Here is a 20,563-nt window from a genome sequence, read left to right on the forward strand (position 1 = left end):
TGACTTTTTTCTCGTAATATTCCGACTTTTTTCTCATAAAGTTATGACTTTATTTCTCGTAATATTATGACTTTTTTTTCGTAAAGTTATGACTTTAATCTCGTAATATTACGACATTTTTCTTGTAAAGTTATGACTTTATTCTCGTAATGTTACAACTTTTTTTCTCGTAAAGTTATGACTTTATTCTCGTATTACGACTTTTTTTCTCGTAAAGTTATGACTTTTTTCTCGTAATATTCCGACTTTTTTCTCATAAAGTTATGACTTTATTTCTCGTAATATTATGACTTTTTATTCGTAAAGTTATGACTTTATTCTCGTAATATTACGACTTTTTTTCTCGTAATATTACGACTTTATTCTCTTAATATTATGACTTCATTCTCAAAATCTCAAATGTTTTTTCCCTCAATGTGGCCCTAATACTCCTTTATAAAATTGCGCTTTGGCCCTCACTGCATTAGACTTATATACTATATACTTAGACTATAAACTCTACCTTCATCACAATGATCAAATGTTTTGCAGCTCTAGACAGATTTTTTTTTTGTGCCTAAAATGGCTATTTTGATAGTAAAGGTTGCTGACCCCTGACCTAGAACAACCTTTAATGGTGATAATAGTATTTTATTAAAATAACAGTATAGTCCATTAAATGATTTCCTACCCACCCTCTCTATGGTCACCGTTGCCTAGCGACGGCAGTAGCGTTCCTTCCTCTCTGCTCTGAGAGCCACTTGTCAGAAACCCAGACGCATCCCACGTAGGAGGAGGCGGAGGGGGGTAAACATATTACTACCAGGCAGCCAGGGGGGTAATTAGGCTTTCTTAAACTGCATATTAACCATCGCTGTCACTGACAATCTTTCTATAAATGCAAAACGGATATGTGGCACTATTTGTTCTCCCCCCCAGGGCTCTCAAGTTTCGCGTTACTTGGCTCTCTCATCGTTACTTTACTTTGCGCACTAATATCTAATATCCTGCCGCCGCCTCGACGCGCTGCTGGACCAGATGGCAGCTCGCAGTAATCTCCTTATAGCACCGCGTGCTGCATGTTGTGAATGAGAGAGGTACGAGACAGAGAGACAGAGAGAGAGAGAGAGAGAGAGAAATAACAGGAGCTTTGTCAAGTTCAGCTCTACTTGTCTGTCTGTCATTCAGCTTTTCTGTCGGAAGTGTGGGGCTGGAACGACGGACAACAAGTCATGTTTGGAGAGGACTACTTTTTCTACTGGAGCTGCGACAGGTGTGTGGAGGAATACAGGTAGTTAGCTTGTTTTGTCGGAGCAACAGGTTGTTTGTTGACGCTGCACTTGTGATGGGGATAGAGCTATGTGTGCTGGGACTCCACCAGATATTAGCTTGTCACAATATCTGCATATATCACCTGTTATTAGATACTCTAGTCTAGTGTGAGCTTTCCTATATTCCACATTGTAGTGGGTTCCAGTAATTCAACACTAGACATGACTGCACTGCTGGCCTCTTTTTGTGTGTGTCCAAAATGCGATAAGTATTGTAATGAAGAGAGCTTTGGCCTAAGCCTCAATTTCCAACAAACTTATGTGAAAACCCGTTCAGTTGGATAAAAAACCTGGAGGCCAAGATGCCAGCAGGAAAAAAAGGGCATGTTTAATTCAATGGAAAATGAAGAAAAGGGGGGAAAGCAATGTAGCAGTATCAGTTGAGCTGTGCCTCCATCAAGCTGTACATGATAGTGTAGGCTTTGGCTAAAGGGAATAGCCTGCATGGCATTTCACTCTCCTCAGATTTGTCTCATGTTGGATTTTGGTCTCTCTTTCCTTCTCTTTTCCCTCTCTAGATTGTGAAATCCTACCTATCATGTGAAGGCTTTGGTTGTGGTTTGTGTGTGTGTGTGTGTGTGTGTGTGTGGGTATGAGACAGTGTAACAGAGAGCTAAGCTTCGTATAGCGTCACCCTTGGGGCACTGGCCTGTAAAAAAAAAAATGTCCCTGGAACCCTGGAACCATGAAACCATGACAGTCATCACTTATTCAAGCGCTGCTGGAAGGCATCCGAAAGAAATCCAGGTTCTCGAACATCCCTCAGCCCCGGGGAATGTTGCAGAACCCCCGTCTGAGATTGTAGAACCCGGGACCGTGCCAGACCCTTCGGAGAACCCGATTCTACAATCTTGTGGGGTCAAAGGCCGGAGACGGATGGAACGGAGAGACGACGAGGGAGGAGCGAAGGCAGAGACTGCGAAAAGGAAGAGACAAACATGGAGCAGAGAGAGGATGGAGAGAGGAAGGAGAGAAGAGCAGTGTTACTTAAGGAACAAATGTAACAAGGAAGTTAGAAAAGACCGAAAAAGTGGGGGGAAATTTGTGGAAGGAAAAGACAAGAGCAAGACGGATGTGTCTGGGATTCTGTTGGAAACAGAAGGTGAAATCAAGCAAAGGATGGGGAAAAGGAAGATGTGGCCTGTTTTTCCTTGGCAATTTCACATGAAAAACATCACTGAAAGAGGGGAAAACATGATGAAAGGGATGAGGTGGCATCATATCTTCCTCTGGTTAACTCTCCTCCTCTTCAGCCTGTGTCCAAAACCTACTTCATCACAGGTAAGAATGGCTTTCAAGAGCCAATTGTAATTTGTGATCCAAAAACTGGAATAGTAATTGTTAACAGATAATGTACTGCATATGAAGTATTGAATGACTATCAAACAGGCCTTTTTCACAGCAGACATTTTGACCTGTCATAGTAGGAAAACACAGGTGTTACTAATGACATTAACGATGGCTATGTTCTATTCAAGTGTCCCAGTAAGTCACAAGCATGACAGTGAGCCAGTTTGCACAATACCAGGACCTGAAATTGATAAATGGAATTCAACCATCGTCAATTTATTGATGTTTTTATTCAAAACACATGTCTTAATACATTTTAAAGGCATAGTTCGGATTTTTTGAAGTGGTGTTGTATGAGGTACTTTTACTTTATTTTACCTAAAGTAGAACACGGTGGGCACGCCCCCAGTTTGGAGAAGCAGACATGAGTACAGGCACAGGAGCAAAGCAATACAATGCTGTGGACAAGGCTGGCAGCATAATGTATTTTAGCCACCTAAAAGAAAGGCTCATCTAAAAAAATCAATATCAGTTTAAGTGTACGCTATATTTAGAATATTTTCACTGCTTTATCTTGCCGTCAGACAGCCCTTTCCGACAGGGAACTGAACTGAAAGCGAAACTTATTTAGCCAGTTCCCCATCGGAAAATATTCTAAGTATAGCGTACACTTAAACTGATATTTATATATTTTTTTTAGGTGGGCCTTTCTTTTAGGTGGCTAAAATATATTTTGCTGTTCGCCCCGTCCACAGCAGTACATTGCTTTGCTCCCGTGCTGGTAATCCTGTCTGTTTCTCCAAGCTGGGGGCATGCCGACTGTCATCTACTGTAGTTGTAATGCACTGACTATGGATAAGTACCTCATATAACCCCACTTCAAAACACCCAAACTATCCCTTTAAATGTACTGTATACATACAGTATGTGTAATGGTAAGAGATTTGCCTGCAAAATGGGTTATGCTATACTATTATATTATATATATATATTATGCTATATCGTAACCCTTTTCTATAACCCAGAGGCTGTTTCATTTTTATAGCACAAATTGCTAAATGGCATTGTAGATCATTATTGTATCCAAATATCTCAGGTTGTTGCCTCCACATATAAGTAAAAATGGCAAAAGACCCAGATTGAATTGAATGATACTAATTGTTAAACTGTCTTTCATTCTTAGGGAAATTTTCCACGAATGGAGAACATTGCTGCCTTCAAACCCGTGTCCACCTCTCCGGCTCGTTCCACCTGTGGGGTTCCAGAGCGGAGCAGCTACTGTCAGTCGCCGTCTTCCCAGGCTGAACTGATGGCATGTTATCAGGCCTTCTGTGTCCAGGAGTGTCCTTATAGATCCTCCACACCTCCATATGCCCCACTGCTACTGCCTGCACACAGGTAGGTAGACGGAATTCATAGTAATGTTAGTAAGGTATTTAAGATGATCTCTGACCTTTCCATTCATGCAAAATAAAAAACAGAAAAGAGGTCCTTTTGAGAGAAAATACTTACACATTTAAACTTTATTCCACCAGGGGTACCTGTGTAACTGAAGACAGTAACGACACTCGTCCTGGGACTCAGCCAGAGACCGGAACCGCTACCAGTTCAGAGGGGGGTTCTGGTGGATCCAGTAGTGTGCTGTTTCGGCCAGTCCAGGATGGATGTCTGGTCTCTCCCCCCTCACAGACACTAGGAGCGTTGGGTTCCCTCACCCTGGCATTGTGGATAAAACCAAGCTCTCCTGGAGAGATGTGAGTTTACTTTTTGTAATTTCTAAGAAATGAGACTAATCTGTGTCTGTTGCATAGTTTCAGATACGATATGAGGCTTTCTTTTCATACAAGCAGTCATTTGCTGCTGCTGAGTTTTGAATTGACTAACAATGTCATCTTACAGTACATACGGTTTACTGTGCATTACAAAATATATAGATGTATTACATTTATGGATGGATGGATCTTAGCCAGCCATTTCTCTCTCCCTGCAAACAGAAGTAAATGTGCTGTTTCTCTGAATTACATCTTTTTAAAAAATTGAATTTCTTGTGCAAAGAAGCAAAGGTGTGATATATAACAGCTGTATATGACAGCCAGTTGTTGTTTCCTCCTGTGTGGGTAACTTTGATAAGTTGAAAAATCAGATTTTGATGAAAGTAAATGGTTTCAAAGTATCCTGATTTTACTTATCACGGCATGTGATTCATTATAAACACTACGCAACTAGAAATGCTTCAAAAATGTTGTGAAATTCTATATTTGCCAGGGATAAGTGGTGTAGATAACTGATGGATAGATCTGTGAAAAGGATGCGTCCCAAAGGCACATCATTGCTTTGCAGCTTACATCATGTTACATCTAGCAAGCTTTGTTGATACTTTATCGGTTAGAGAAGGTAAAGGAAGAGGTAAAGAAACTGACAGCTTACATTGCCTAGATAGAAACATGCTGTGTCTCAATCAGCAAGGTAGAGTTCTTGTAGAAATTCAACTTCATGGGTGAAAATGGAAATGCATTGATGCAGATGAAGTTGGTATTGGTAATATGAGGATATACTGTATATATTAAAATGCTTTGAACCTAAGTAGCAGAAAAAAAAGAGAAAGAAATGGGAAGTGTCATAAGTATGACACAGTCACAGTTAGTGATGTACCGTATCAGAGCAGTCCAACATTATCCTGTGCTACTGATGAAATACCTGCTGGAAACACGCTGCTGCTGTGATGTATAGTCAAATGTCTGTTCCGATATGACATCTAATATGATTTTCAAAAACTGAAAGTGCATTGACGTGAAAGCCCTGTGTGATATTGATCTAATAACAAGGAGCAATCAGGTCAGGTCTGGTCAGGTCAGTATCACTGTCAGGAAATGTTGGCCAACAACTGGCTGTCATGTCCTACTTAGACATGTTGTGTGTGAGAGACAGGGGATGAGAGTGTGTTGGTATGTTGCAGGCAGCGCTGGGATGGTGCAGAGTTACACACGCTCAGATCAGCTTGCGGTCACACACACGTCACACACACAAAGCACAAGCACACACAAAAAGAGATCTGTTGGCTTTACTTGGCAACCCCATCTCCTCCTACAAAATACAGCAACACTTAAAGTAGATTGCTCGAACAACATGGGATGCTTGTGTCATGAGACACATGCATGACGTCTTGGTTTCTATTTACTGGTTGAATGTTTGTTAGATGTATGTATGTGGCTAGCAAAAATTTACTCCCTAGATTTTACCATTGGACTTCTACTGTATAACAATAACTACGTTTACATGCACATTATTATTCCACTATTATTCTAAATATGACAGTATTACGAATTTGATACAGGTCATGTAAACAACATATTCTGTCTGGATATTCTGAATTAGGCCTTATTCCAAATGGAGCATTTTCCGATTAAGACATGTGGGGTATGCCGGTATTATTTAGGTTTTAGGAGCATTCTTTGGACATGTATACAGCACATTCAAAATATGCGTCTCAATTGGGGTTTTTATGGCAGTTTGCGACACACGGCCTCACGGCCTCTTGCCTGTTATCAGCTAGCTCTGTGTGTTGTACACAAACCAACTCGCTGACAGTTTGCAGAAACGCATGCCCAAAAGAAACACCCACATTTCTTGTTGGAAGGAGAAACACACCTAATTTTAAACATTATGAAAGACTTGGATATCAACAGGTTTTTGGATTTAAGCAAGTATTGCAACGCCAACCTTTTCAGGAAGGTGTTTGAAGGAATGAAAGAGGGAGGCCGTTTTCGCACGGTCGAATAAGTCCGCCACCGGTTACGTCAATTGGAGTATGCACAGCTGCATGTAAACTAGAATATTAGTGGAATATTCATTTTCATTAGCCATGTAAACACCTTAGTTGGAATATTGTCTTTTTCGGAATAAGGGCAGAAAACTGAATATTTTGTGCAGGTCAACGTAGTCATTGTTGGACTCTCCGGATGGACACTTTAGAATTTAAAGTAAATGTCAAAATGTATTCAGCAGAACCAAAACTATCATCTTTGTTATTCCATGCATTGTTCTTCCTTGTCAAAACCTAACGCCTACAGTTCCCAAAATGCAACTTGACCACGGACAGTTTGGTCGGAGATTCGGGTGTGTTATGCTAGTAGTGGCTAATGTAACCCCGTGCCGCATTAAGCAGAGATGAGGAGCGGGCTACAAAGGTCTCGTAAGCTCGCTTCTTTCTAACTCACAGGTCTTTTTATTTTCAAACTTGTAGTCTTCAGCTCCATCCAACGCTGACTCAAGTGACATCACTTAAGGCAGTTTATCAGACATTACACAGCTCCCTCTTGAGACACAAAAAGCTTTTTATAACCTTTTTTTTTTTTTTACACATATGCAGTAGTACTCCTCAAGACTAATAATAATTAGTATATATAATAATGTAGCTCTTAATTGTCATAAATAACTATAACTACAACATTTTACTAGACTGTCTTTTAATATGATGAGAAATGGTTGGCTCCATGTGGACAAACAAAGAAAGGCATTGCTCAGTGGATTAAACAAACATTTTAAGTAAGCTGTTATGGCTTTGTTGAGCTTCCATGAGATAAAGTCTGTCAACATTCACATATTCACAATGTGCTTGCAAAGGTAAACGTGACTGATTACTTTGCAGTGGTGACTGTCTGAAGAAAGACCCAGAGCAACCTTGGACAGGTTCCATGTGTATTCTAGTCAACTCACTGGATGTTCAGTTTAAATGTTGCTGTCCGTTAAATCAGGCCAAGATCAAATCTCTCCTTTAAATTTCATGCTGTGATTTTGTTTGTGAAGTTGTCTGTCGGAGGACTCAGATGACAGACGAGTCTTGTTGTCTTGGTTTTCCGAACATGACACCTGTATGGCTGAATGCATCTGAATGGAGAAAATATCTCTCCACTCTCACTCTCCCTCTCGCTCTCTTTCTGTTGCTGTCGTTGGCCATCAGTCTTTTGTTGTAGAGACGATCATGGCTGCCATCAAAGAAGCCAGATGAAAGGAGGTCTCTATCCTCACCTCTGTCCATCTCTCCTCACCCCTCTCTCTTTGTCTCCCCCTCTCTCTGTGATTTCACATCGCTCCCCTCATCTGAACAATGAACAGAGCCAGCCACCTGTTCTTACACATTATAGTTTTTACTATACCGTGGCTTTACTTCCACAAACTGATTATAAAGTCACGTTTATATTGTTTGAGGATTCTCATTCTGAGTAGATATTTATTTATAGTTGGTTACATGCACTAGACTTGTCCTACCTGGACAACATCGGGTAAAAGTGCATCTTGCTTGAAGTTTTTTGACAACTTGTCTTTTACCCAACCATCACCTCACCTTACCCGAGCAACATTGTTGTTATTGTTCGTCTTTTGGCTAATCCAGTTAGGGGTCGTCACAGCGGATACGCGGCCCGCATATTTAATGTGGCATATGTTTTACACCGGATGCCCTTCCTGATGCAACCCCCACCCGGGGTGATACATGTTTTGTTGGTGGGAAGAAACCAGAGACCCCAGACACAGGGAGAACATGTTAACTCCACACAGAAAGGCCCTGCCCACTGGGGACCGGGGACCTTCTTGCAGTGAGGCGAACGGTGCTCACCACTGCAACACTGTGCTGCCCTTGCCTAAGCAACGTATTGAATAAATTATAGCAGAAAACAGAAAATTATACAACAATTTTTACAATAGACTAATCATATAAAAAGTATACGATTTTAAAGCAAAAATGGCAAAAGTTTACTGGTTCCAGCTTCTCAAATATGTGTATTTGCTGGTTTTCTATGATAGAAAACTGGGGTTTTGGACAAAACAAGCACCTTAGATGTGTAAACTTGGGCTTTTTGATGGGCATTTTTCACTATCTTCTGGCATTTTATAGACCAAATTAACAAATTTAACACAGGAATAATTTTCAGTCCAATAAATCGGTTTAGTTGTTGTAAGTAACCAACTTGGATTAACTTTCTTCTTGCACGTATTATCTCTATCTGTCTTTCTATCTCTTTGTCTCTACCCACAGGCACACACACACTCACATGCATGCACAGACATACATACATATGGTATCTTTCTCATGCATACATCTATCTGTGATTTATAGGGTGTGTGGCTCTGGGTTCATAAAAGTCATGATTTCCCATAAAATGTCAGTGATGGTGGTTAATATGACACGTGGAGGGTGTGTGTCAGTGTCTGCACCCAGTGTAGCAGCTCAAACCTAGCAGTCATGTAAAATATTGATATTCCATGTGTAAATGTCAGGATGAGAGACTGTGTGTGGGAATTGTGTAGTGGCATTCGATTCCATGGGTTTTAGAGTCCATCTTCCTTCTTCCTTCCCTCTGAGTTAAGTTATAACAACTTATCACTGCCGGATATTTAAATGGACTGTTTGGACTGTCTATTGATGCTGAAATAATTGTGTTGCGTATATGTGTGTGTTTTTGTTTCCCTCAGGATGCTGCTGGAGAAGAGCTCAGGGGAGCGGTTGTTTTTTTCTGTGACAGTGTCCGAGCAGGCCGTCACCCTGCTTTATGGTCAGTCCCGCAGGCAGACTCCTCTGACCGTCAGCTTCAGAACAGAGGGGAGGCTTACACTGGAGAAGTGGACACACCTTGTTTTGCAGGTAACAAATCTCAAGTGTGTCATGATCCCGATGGTGGCATGAAAGAAAAACTGCCTTGTTAAACATGCCATAGTCGGTCAATATGAGAGGCACATGATAATGAGCAAATATGAGCATCCATAGGTGAGATTGTGTGCATGAAATTCAATCAATCTACCGTGCAAGCACCATCAGGTTTGTGTTTAACTGTTGTCATAAGGGTTGTGAAAGCAGAATGGTCTCTTTTCTATCACAGACTTACAGTCTCTCTATCTTCTTCTTTATCTGTGTTCCCTCTTTTATTCTCTGTCCATCTTTTTCTCTTCCTCTCTACGAGCTTGTGGTAATTACACTGGCAAACATCTGCTTTGGCACAGCTGCTGGGGCCAGGGGTACACACATTACATCAGACACACATACACAGACAGACGATGCCTCACACTTTCAACACTTTCAAAAACGTCTATGTCCTGTATGGAAAACTGACTTCAAAACACCTGGAACACCTGGACTTTACTTATTTGATTTAATCTATTTAGGTCTGTGGTTATTTTTAATGGTTTTCTGTGTAAAACACATACATTGATGTTGTACTCCTATAAGGTAGTTTAATTTTGTTGCTTGGATATGTTTGTAATGTGTTTTTTCAGATAACACAGTGCTTTGTTATCTTGTTGTTCAGGTGTTGTTCTGGTACACTGGACATCCTGTAAATAATATTTCAGTGCCGAAAAAACGCTAATATAGTGAGGTGAAATGCCAAGCGGATTAAGCTCGTTCCAAAACAAGAACCCTAACCCTCGTTGAGCCAATGAGGCGGGGTCAACTTTGAGTGCTGTGTTGATGACAAATCCTACTCATTATAACGTTGAGTACTGTAATATGACAATATATGCATTTATTTTCTCTCTGGTGTTTTCTTCCTTTCCTTTATTTCTCCATAACCAATTGACCTAAGTGGTACATCAACTAGAAATTTTAGAAGGCAGAAGTTAGAAATACAAGGCTGGCATGGACATAAAAAAGGCTTTCATAAGCTCTGATCATTCTGAAATGGCAGCTGGTGAAGTGGAGAGAGTCTCGAGGCCCCAAATGAACCCCTGTTTGTGTGTATGTGTGTGTGTTTCTGGTCTGTTGAAGAGTATCATTTTACCGACTACTCCACTGGACAATCTTTCTCTTTCAGCATCTCTGAATTACACCAGGGCCACTTGGGGAGAAAACATGGTCACAATGACAAGCCTTTTATCACTACAAGTTTCCGTTACTTAAGTTGCTTGTTGGCCTATTATTATTTGTATAATCTTTGAGCCCAAATTTGTATTTTTATAAGTCATAATTCAAATTAAGTTGCCAGATGCAGGTAGATGAATTATGTACCGATTGTACTGTATATCAATTGTAGTTTGATTTAAAGCATGATTCAAGGCTAGAGGGTTAAGCCAAGGATGAGGAAGTTATACATGTTGACCAGCACTTTCAATTATTGTGCCCAGCCAGAAGATCTAACTTGACAGTTTAGTTTACTGGTTGGCTGACTGGTGTTGATGTCTAGTACAGTAATTTGGCAGTCCAATGTGTTGTTTGCTAAATGTAGTGTTGCTTATGGCTCAATTGGTAGCAAGTGTGTGTGTGTGTGTGTGTGTGTGTGTGTGTGTGTACAGTATGTGTGTATGCCCTGTAGGGATCAGGTTTTTATATATGTCTTTGTACTCTATGTGTGTTGTACATGTCCACATAGGCATAGAGAAGCGTAAGGCTTGCAGGTGCTTTGCTAAAAGTGTGTTGCGTGTGGTGTGGCTTGGAGGCATTTTGAAACTTTGTGTGTGTGTTCATTCTTGTGAATCAGTAGGCCTTTCGTTTAATGGTATGGTGATGTGATCTGTTTTGACCATTCAGAAGAATAACATAATCATCCTCGACACTCAAACACCATTCCCATACTCCCTTTCTCGTGCATGCACACACGCTTATCTACTTATCACTCACTCATACACACAGATACACACTCGCACTCTCACAGTTCAGCAGTAATTTGTAGCAGACTTGTCAGCCACAATACAGACATTACCCCATGAAGGAGCTGGGTAATTTAGAAACCTTTCCTGCACACATACAGTACACACACACACACACACACACACACACACGCCTCTCTCTCTCTCTTTCACACACACACACACCAGTCATCTGTCGGTTTGAAAAGATCAAAACACCAAAAAAGACAGTCAAAAGGAATACGGGTTTCCAAGTGCCAGGAGCAATTCACACACACTGACACACACACACACGCACGCGTGTACACACCCGGTGCCAGGAGCAAGGTGCTGTAGGGATGCTGGTGCTCCCTAGGTAGTTGTCTTATCTGATTATGGTAACGATGTCGAGAATAGTGGAGGAAAAGGTAGCCTGGGGGAGGGAGGGACTGAGAGTGGAGAGGAGATGGGGGAAAGTGAGGGAGGTGGCTCAGTGTTGTTAAGTGATGGTTACGACGTCAGTTTACAGTGGGATTCACTTTCCTGTACATTTCTGTAGAATCGGTAGCTCTCCATGTACGTAGAAAATTACCTCTACTAATGCTGTGGATGAAGGAGGGATTGGTCCTACTGGTGTTACAGTGGCTGATGATCTGTGTGCAATTAACATATTTAACAACACTTGTTCTCTCTGTGGGTGTTTTTTTTTTTTTTAAATCTCAAGTGCTTCACAGTACTGTGATTGCATGAGGGCAGCAATGTGCATTGACATCTTGAATTGAGTGGTTGCCGTAGGGAAAATAATGAGCTGCACAAAGTCTGTACATCCTATCCAGAGCCTCTTCACATTAAGACGAAGAGTAGGTGAGATATTCATAACACACCCACATCAGAAACACCACACCTAGCGTTGTGGTACGGGCCAGGGCAAATGAGAGGCTACGTCAAGACTGCAAATTTGCTGGCTGTTATCGCCAGTTTACCGCCATGAAACTAGAGGCTCTTGTTAGTGTCATTTCACCTGATTTACTATTACGTGACCAATCCGATGTAGATGCTATACTGTTGAGAAGAGCAGGCTTGCTTTTGCAGTGTCAATGAGCTAATAAGCAAGTGAGAAAATCAATGACTAAGGCTTTATTCACACCAGATCCGGCGGTGTGGGACGAAAACACAAGTCCTCCCATTCATTTTGAATGGGGGTAGTGCGTATGGGCTGCCGTTGCGGCGGCCGCAGGGGGTAGAAAAGTAGAAAGAGAATCAATCAGCAGTGGCCAATCATATATCTTGCGATCCAAAGCTGTACAACCAAGCGACAACCTCCGGTGCTGCGTAGTGAAGCCAATGCAGAAGTGCCAAAAATTGCAGTTCTTCAAATGGCCACTTGAGGCTGGCTCCAAAAGGGAGTCAATTCCCATAGACCCCCATGTTAAAATGCCCGACTTTACAGCAGAAATATACATGTTTACAGCCTGGTACAAAAAACAGCTTTGGTCTCTATAGCTAATATCCCCGTTCACGACAATTGTACAGAGGGTGAATTTTTATATAACTTGCTCGTTTACATTATATTAAGGCTTAAAGTTAGGCATAATTGAGCGGCGGACGCTTTGAGTGACGGTTGGGTGCCATCTCAGGTTGCTAGCTGCTATCTGTCTCCTCTGCTACATCACCCTGGCCCACCTCAGCTCCACCGATGATCCACCTCTTTGCCCATTTTTGGATTAGCTGCGAGTTAGACTGTCGTCACTGCCAAGATGGCGACGGCCGGAGTCACCCACTTTGAGCTTCACAACCGCTCTTCAGAAACCTATGGGTGACATCACAGAGACTACATCCATATTTTATACTTTCTTTGTGTACAACCCAGCCATTAGGGAACAAAAGACGTTAATCGTCATGCAGTCACTGGGCCATTAAGTGACTCTACCACGCTGCCGCACAACCCTGTGGCAAATCGCCGTAACGCCTGATCTGGTGTGAATGGAGCCTGACAGTTACAGAGAGACAGAAATAGAAGTTATGTCATTTGTACATCTTTGGGTCTCATTGTTTACATTGTCTTGTCACCTAATCAACACGGCATTTATTATAGTATTACAATAGTTGTTGTGGTTCTGGTTTGGGGAGAGCAAGAGAGCAATAGTGGAGACACTAAAGTGGGAGGGCAGGGACAAAATGTTTTCAGTGCTGGCTCTAAATAATTGTTTTAATCAACTTGAGGATATTTGCTTTTTGTGTGTGCCTCTTTATTTTAATGTCTTGCACTTTGTACTGTTGTATTATTATTATAGTGAAAGGGGAAGAAACAGAAAAAATATATAAAAAGCTTAGAGTTGAAGATGTACTGTAAGTCAGGAGGTTAGGGGAAATCTAGAAGAAGGTTTCAGTGTAAAGAGAAGTAAAGAAAGTGGCAAAAAGAAACGGCAAAAGATGGAAAGAAGAGAAAGGAAGGGAGTTTGCGATTTAAATAGCTTTGGAGTACTATCTTTTGGAGTACCAGTGATTGACTGTGTGCCTGGAGGACCCCCAGAGGGGTCCGTCTGTTAGTGCCTGAGCAAATCAGCATTATCGGATGAGGCAGTGTCAGGGACAACCAGTCACACCGGTCCCATCACGACCCAACGCAGCAGCATGAATGTTTAACACTCATGCGTACGCACACGTACATGCACTTTTTTTCTTTCTCTTACCATTAAACACACCAACTAGTGATGTATGCACTGCATCCACATACACACAGCACCACACACACACTTACACAGAGAAACGGCTGGTTGCTTCTGTCTTTCTTACCTGTTGCTAAAAACAGAGAAAGGAGTGGAGAAACAGAATTGTTAAGAAAAGATGAAAAAAAGAGGGTAAGTGGGTTAGTGTCTGAGTGTCGTAGTGAGTTAAGGTCAAGTCAAGATTACACAGACACACACATTCATCTATATATTTATTGGAGGGAGTTGTTCCTATCTAATCTACAATTTGTTCTCTAGACCCTGACAGCTCATCTGCTTCACTACTCTGCTCTCAGACAGTTTGGCTGCTAAAACTTCTCCTGAATGCCATAATAAGCTTAATGAATGTTTTCACGCACAATTACATTGGAAGGCTCTGGCCTGTGTGTATGTCTGTATAAGGACTGGTCTCGTCTTGGCAGAAGGCAACTAATTTGCACCGACTGATCCAATACCACCACAGTCTTTCCATCTTTTTCTTTCTTTCATTTTTGCATAGATGAATGTGCCTCATTGCACCACTCTATCTGAGACTGGGTTTGTCTTTCTTTCTCTTCCTTCTCCTCTGTCAGTAAAAAAATTGGAAGAAGAAGAAATATTGGAGGAAGGTAAATGTATTGATAACACGGCGCTGATACCCGAAAATTCACTAAATAGGTTTTATTTCTGTAAAAAAAGCAAAACGATGATGGGGGCGGTGGGGTACGTAATGTAATCGGTGTGTCATCGACCACCGTATACCACCGGTAACACCGACTACCGTGGCAAGCCTAATCGTAACAACCCTAATATTGTATACAATATAAATATTGTAACCCTATACTGTTACTGTACTATACACACATGCAGACTCACTGCACACCGTCTCATATACTTGTCCCGATGCTGTTCTCTCTGTCCCACCTGGAGTGACAGAGACAGATTGTGAGACAGACTGAAAGTTAATGTGTGTTGTGCTTGTGCATGTGCATACACTGTGTGCATATGTATGGCGGCACTTTTTGTGCATGTTTCTGTGGGCTCTGTGCGTGTTTGCGTGCATGCCTGTGCACTAAATACAGTAAATTTATGTGTGTGTGTTTGTGGTTGTGTGCATGTGTGTGAAGGTGAGGCAAGGTTGTTATGTAGGGGTGAAGCGGACGCCTCTATGGTAGCCCTCTGCCCGCTGGCACAGAAGGCGAAAGGGCACGAGACTGGCATCAATTACATACTGAGAGAGAGGGAGAGAAAGGTGTGTGCGTGTGTGTGTGTGTGTGTGTGTGTGTGTGTGTGTGTGTGTGTGATGGGGTTTTCTGTCCTAAAATTAATTTCTTTATTTATTTTACATCAGTGTTTTATGCCAGTGTGCAGTCTGGTCCAGCTAAATAGTGAGAGCAAGGCACTAACACGGCCAGGGTTAGGGGTTTCATTCCCACTGGAGTTGTGAGATATGAGTGCTAAAAATGTATGCGGCAAGGGTGCTGCAAGGTGCTTTGGATAAAAGGATCCACCAAAGAGCATATGATAAGTTAACCTGCTCTTTCTAGAAATATCCATGCTAAAGTAGAAGTTCCATGGCATAGGTTAGTAACCCTATTAAGAGCAAAATAAATTCAAGAAAAGACCAGAATGTTATAAAAAGAAGATGCTCAACAGTGAATATCAAACTAATGCTCTTGCCTGGAGGCAGAGTTCTGCACTGACCTGAAACTGAGACCGGAACCCTCTTACCTCTGTCTTTAACACCAGACCTGACTGAACCCGACTGGTGCTGCCAAATTTAGACTCAAACCCAACCTGACATCTGATGCAATGCTTTTGCTTTGTTTTATTCTTTCTTCCCACTGGGCATTTACTGTATATCTACTGACAACATATTACATACATGAACGCAAACTGTTGGAACAGAGATAAGGATGCAATGATCTGATCTCTACTCTACTGTACACTGATACGGACATTTTTAAACGGATTGGATATCAGGCCATGTTGTGTCCGCATTAGTTTCAGTAAAATTCTGTGTTTCCACTAACAGTTACATTACTTCAATCATGTCATTACTTTACGTTAAATAATTTCCGTCGCAGTGAGGAATACAGATTTTAAGTGTTGGGAACAAAAACGATGGTATCGGATTGGTACACGGAATCGGCAGAAACCCAAAGTTGAGGTGTCATAATAGGAAGTCGGAGAGAAAATGTCGGATTGGTACTTCCTTTGATTCAGAGTGTGATTCCTTCGTAAGGGAGAAATTTCTTAATGAATTACTTTTGAAAATATCCAAACCTGACCAGAGCCTGAAACTACAAGGAACAACATGACCCAAACCCGACCCAAAACCTGATACTTTGTCAAGACCTGTCGGGTAGCAGAAGATCTAATAGCCTTTTTCCATACACATGGGCTGGATTGGCTTAACTTGGCTTGACTCGGTTTGACTCGGCCAGTCAGCCCAGCATGGCGGGGATTTGCATCTCCATTACAACAGGGCTACCCGCTTTGAGGGTGTGTGTAACCATGGCTGACTAGTTGTCAAAGGAGTGGTTGTAAAACGGTGGCTAAACCATAGAATAAACACGTTTTATTTTCTATATTCTTCACACTAAAAGTCTCCCGCTATTTGTGTTATTTAAAAGCTTCTATTATGAAGGAGCAAAATCAGGAAATGTTGGGTTTTCATCAGCAATAACTTAATTCGTCTCATATACAGCTGAAAGTGAAACTGTTAAATAAAGCAGATATCTGAAAGTACAAACGGATGCAGGAGAGAAACTAAAGTTCAAACCACAGCGATTAGAAGCTACAAAGCTGAACACACAACTTTTAAAAACCTCTTTCTCTCTGGTGCCCTGCACCGCAACCCGCCTTGGAGGCGTGTCGGGCCGGAGAAGGTCCATCTCAGGCGAGCCTCGGCACAACTTTGCACACTAAAACTGGTAATGGAAATTCAAATCAGCACGGCATGGTTTGACTCGATGCGGTCAAAAGTGCCAAAGGAAAAGCCCTATAAGCCTTGTTACTAAGTGTTATTTCTCTCCTCTTGCAGCGTGATACTGTATGAGCTCCTCCTTCCCTGTATGCTCTCAGATGTCTCTGGTTTGTTAAATGGGACCCCTCTTTGCTTTCTGCTCAGAAAGAAAAAGTCTCAGAGACTTATGGTCTTTATTAAAAGGTTGGTGTGTCACCTTATAAAGGTCCCCTCGCTGTCTTTTTCTGTCTTTATCTTTTGTCTCTGCTTTTTTCTTGAAGATGATTTTGTCTCTCTCTCTCTCTTTTTCTCTCTCTGCCTCATGTATCTCTCATTCTCCCCCCCCCTCCACCTTCTTTGTCCTTCCCTCTTTCCCTCTCATTCTCCTTTCACACACACACACTCCATCTCTCCCCCTCTCCATCTCCCTGGGGACAATTTTCTTTTCTTAAATAAACTGTCATGGCTAGTGTTAAAATATGGGCCTTACATGGGGTGAGCGCGGCAAGGCAAAGGCATGGGGCCCTGGGCTGGTATAAAACATGGATAATATGCTGTGAGAGGTAATTGTATCTTTTAGCGCTGAGATGAGTAGAACAAATGTGTCTCCTCTCCATCTTCTCTCTCTCTCTCTCTTTATTCCCTTTCCTCCTCTCCTCCTCTTCCTATCTCTTTCTTTACACACTGCAGCCGTGCTAATATGATAGAGAGAATATTGGCTGTACATCAGAGCTGCTAACAGTTCATAGTGGGTAAGGGCAAGTATATAGGGGGGAGAGGAGTAAAGGAGAGGGGGGGAGAGGCTCGAAGGGTGAATAACAAGGAGAGAGATAACAGTACAGAGAGAGAGAGAGAGTGAGAGAAAGAGAGAGGGAAAGGTGACAATATGCCTGGGGATGCAAAAGTGGAGAGCTGGGGATGCATGAAGTCACATTACACTTTTTGATTTCACTCACTTTGCTTCGTATTTGGAGGACAGGAGAAATATCTGGGAATATCCAGCAAGCTGGTTCCCAAAATCATCTTAAGGTTAAGATAATCTTTGTCCGATTGTAAGTCTATCAAGCTGAGATCATCTTAACCTTAAGATGATTTTGGAAAAGTGGGCCTGGATCTGTCTTTGAGTTCAAGTACATTTTATACAAACACACTTGACCAAAAGAATTTCTTATCTTATCTTGTTTCAGTAAAACATTTGTATACGTTAGTTAGCTAATTAGATTAGGCTGTGCAGTTTGCTCAGTTTAGCTATTGATAGTCAGGTTTTGATGAAGTGAGCTGATAGGAGCTTTTGCATCTGCAGAATGACATCATTGCCTGTTATGCCCACATTTGTTGCAGAGTCAGTGATTTCAATTGCACCAATGGTAATGTAAATATATAACTTCCATTATAGGAATGTGCAAGAACTGTTTGCGCCATTGTTTTTTTCTCTTTTCCTTTTTTCTTCAGCTTCTTTTCATTTCCCTGTCCCAACTTTACTCTTTCCCATCTATTCCTTTAGCATGATGCTATTATTGAAATTATTTAGTTCCATGTAACCCCCTTATCTCTCTATAATTTAAAATGACCTAGGTATTACTTTAACTAACATTGATTCTGTTTTTTAAATGACTCAAGCTCATCTGCTGAATCATTTAAAGATCCTGAACCCAGTTAAAACCCAAATTTTTTTTAATAACACTGACTTGTTATTAAATAATATTCTAAAAAGACAGCTTTGTGAGGAGTAAAAAACATGAATTAACCGTGGATTCTACTCCATTTAGCCTCTTACATTTCTCTTTCCTTCCCTTCTCTCTCTTTGCCCAGTGCCTTCTTCCCTTTTCAGTCTTAATTCAATGTCTTCTTGCATTTCTTTCATTTGACAGTTGATAGTTGAGATAGACAGGAAATAGAAGGAGAGAGAGAGAGAACCTAGATCAAACGGGGGACGTTGTGGTTATGTGGTATGCATCTTAACCACTTGGTCACCAGGACACCTTCTTTTTGAATTTTTTTAATATATACATTGCTTCATTCTTCCCCCAATATATATGTTCTAATTCTTCCTTATTGTAATTTCTCCCTCCTTAGAGTCTTGCTCAATGATGTCAAGAACAATCTTGCGACATCACCTCTATCTTGCTCTCCTTGTATACTTTCCAAAATAACTCTCTTTCCCATGTTTCCTGCTTTTCTTCTTTCACCAAACTCTTCACTCCAACCTCCCTCCATCATGTCTCTCTTACTTTTTCTTTCTTTCTTCCTTCCTTTCTCACTCATTTTCTGACTCTCTCCCTTCCAATGACAGCTTCACTGGCTGTGGAATGAGGTGCGTTATCAGTGAGTGGCATGTCAGTCACAGGGCAACACATCCAGAGGAGAGCGGCTGCGTGGAGGGAGTTTGGTGAGGCGGGATGCGTGGGGGCAGAGGCAGGGAGTCAGGGATTAGAGGAGGTTAAAAGGAGAGGAAGAGATAGGTGAGGAAGAGCAGACAAGCATGAGAGGAGCAACAAGAGAGGGGAAGGTCTTAGTAAAAGAAAACAAAAGATGGCTGGGCAGAGTTCAAGAGAGGAGCGATGGAAGATTTACTGTAGAGAGAGGATGTTGGAGAACAGGAACTAAGAATCAGGGGTTTTAGAGCAAAGGGAGTTAGAGGAGAAGATGAATGTGATGAAAAGTTAAGTACATTTTTACTAGCACAAGTTTGAATGAACGTACATGTATGTATACCACTAACTGCACCTTCTAAAGTTAGATGTTGACATTTGTTCACTTTGGATGGTTTTGGAAGGATGAGTTCATTCTTGTTCTTATTCTCTCACTTTTGTTTTTGTGGTTGTTTCTTTGTGTGTTTCGTCTGTTTTTGGTTCCCATGTTCACCTTAAAAGAAAAAGAGGGAACTGCCAACATGAGAGGGAGATGTAAATTTCTTAAATGTGTTCTTGTCACATTGTCAATAAAAATATAATCTTAGCAGAGCAAAGGAGCTGATCAGAAGAAGGTGGGCTGGGTGGATGAGAAAAATATGGGTGACGGGGAAATAGTATCGTAAGTGAGAAAGGTCAAAGAGGAACAGCGCAGTGTGTGTAAACTGGTGTTTTGCATTCACTCACATACACACAAACACATACTCTACAGAACATTAAGCTCCTGCATAGAGCCTTGTACTGCTTTAGCACCTAATAGACTAATCGGACAGCAGTAAAATATGTATCTAGAATTGGTTTCCAGTATTAGTCATCCTTAAGGTCCCTCTCATCTACTTTGACCTCAGACTGTCACCGGCAGCTAAGATAGTCCTTCTCCACATACAGATGAAATGTGTCTGCACCATGTCAGATTTGTGCGTAACACCTGGCTGTTTAGAATAATGAGAGTTAGTCGGGTGAATTTCTGTGTGTTGTGGTTGATGAATTGAAAAGCTTTAGTCTGCAACCGCAGTATTACAGCTGTCTATCTGAAACGCCCCTACATTTTTATTATGGCAACAAAAACTAAATTTTAGAGTGAATAACAGCTTACAGTCTGCTGCAACCAAATGTGAGTTTTATGTGTATATGAAGGCTATATGCTTGCATACATTGCTGAGCATTTAACATTCAAATGACACAGATCTGCATTTTGTGTTTTGATTGGACAATAATAAAGTCATTGATAAATAATATTACTTTCAGATACAGATGTTAGCTCCTCAATTTTCTTTACAT

At 41.4% G+C, this 20,563-nt stretch overlaps 1 protein-coding gene across 1 annotated transcript in view; it reads left to right on the forward strand.

Moving 5' to 3' along the window:
• The first annotated feature begins 750 nt into the window (after positions 1 to 750).
• ush2a (Usher syndrome 2A (autosomal recessive, mild)) overlaps positions 751 to 20,563 on the forward strand; it is a 239,883-nt gene continuing 220,070 nt past the window's right edge. Inside the window, 6 exon segments of the mRNA XM_037752115.1 lie at positions 751 to 1,076; positions 1,168 to 1,270; positions 1,829 to 2,591; positions 3,784 to 3,998; positions 4,136 to 4,354; positions 9,072 to 9,240. Coding sequence (XP_037608043.1) covers positions 1,974 to 2,591; positions 3,784 to 3,998; positions 4,136 to 4,354; positions 9,072 to 9,240 — 1,221 coding nt within the window. The 5' untranslated portion in view covers positions 751 to 1,076; positions 1,168 to 1,270; positions 1,829 to 1,973.

The sequence above is a fragment of the Sebastes umbrosus genome, chromosome 2 (genome assembly GCF_015220745.1).
Source record: "Sebastes umbrosus isolate fSebUmb1 chromosome 2, fSebUmb1.pri, whole genome shotgun sequence".
Classification (NCBI taxonomy): Eukaryota; Metazoa; Chordata; class Actinopteri; order Perciformes; family Sebastidae; genus Sebastes; species Sebastes umbrosus.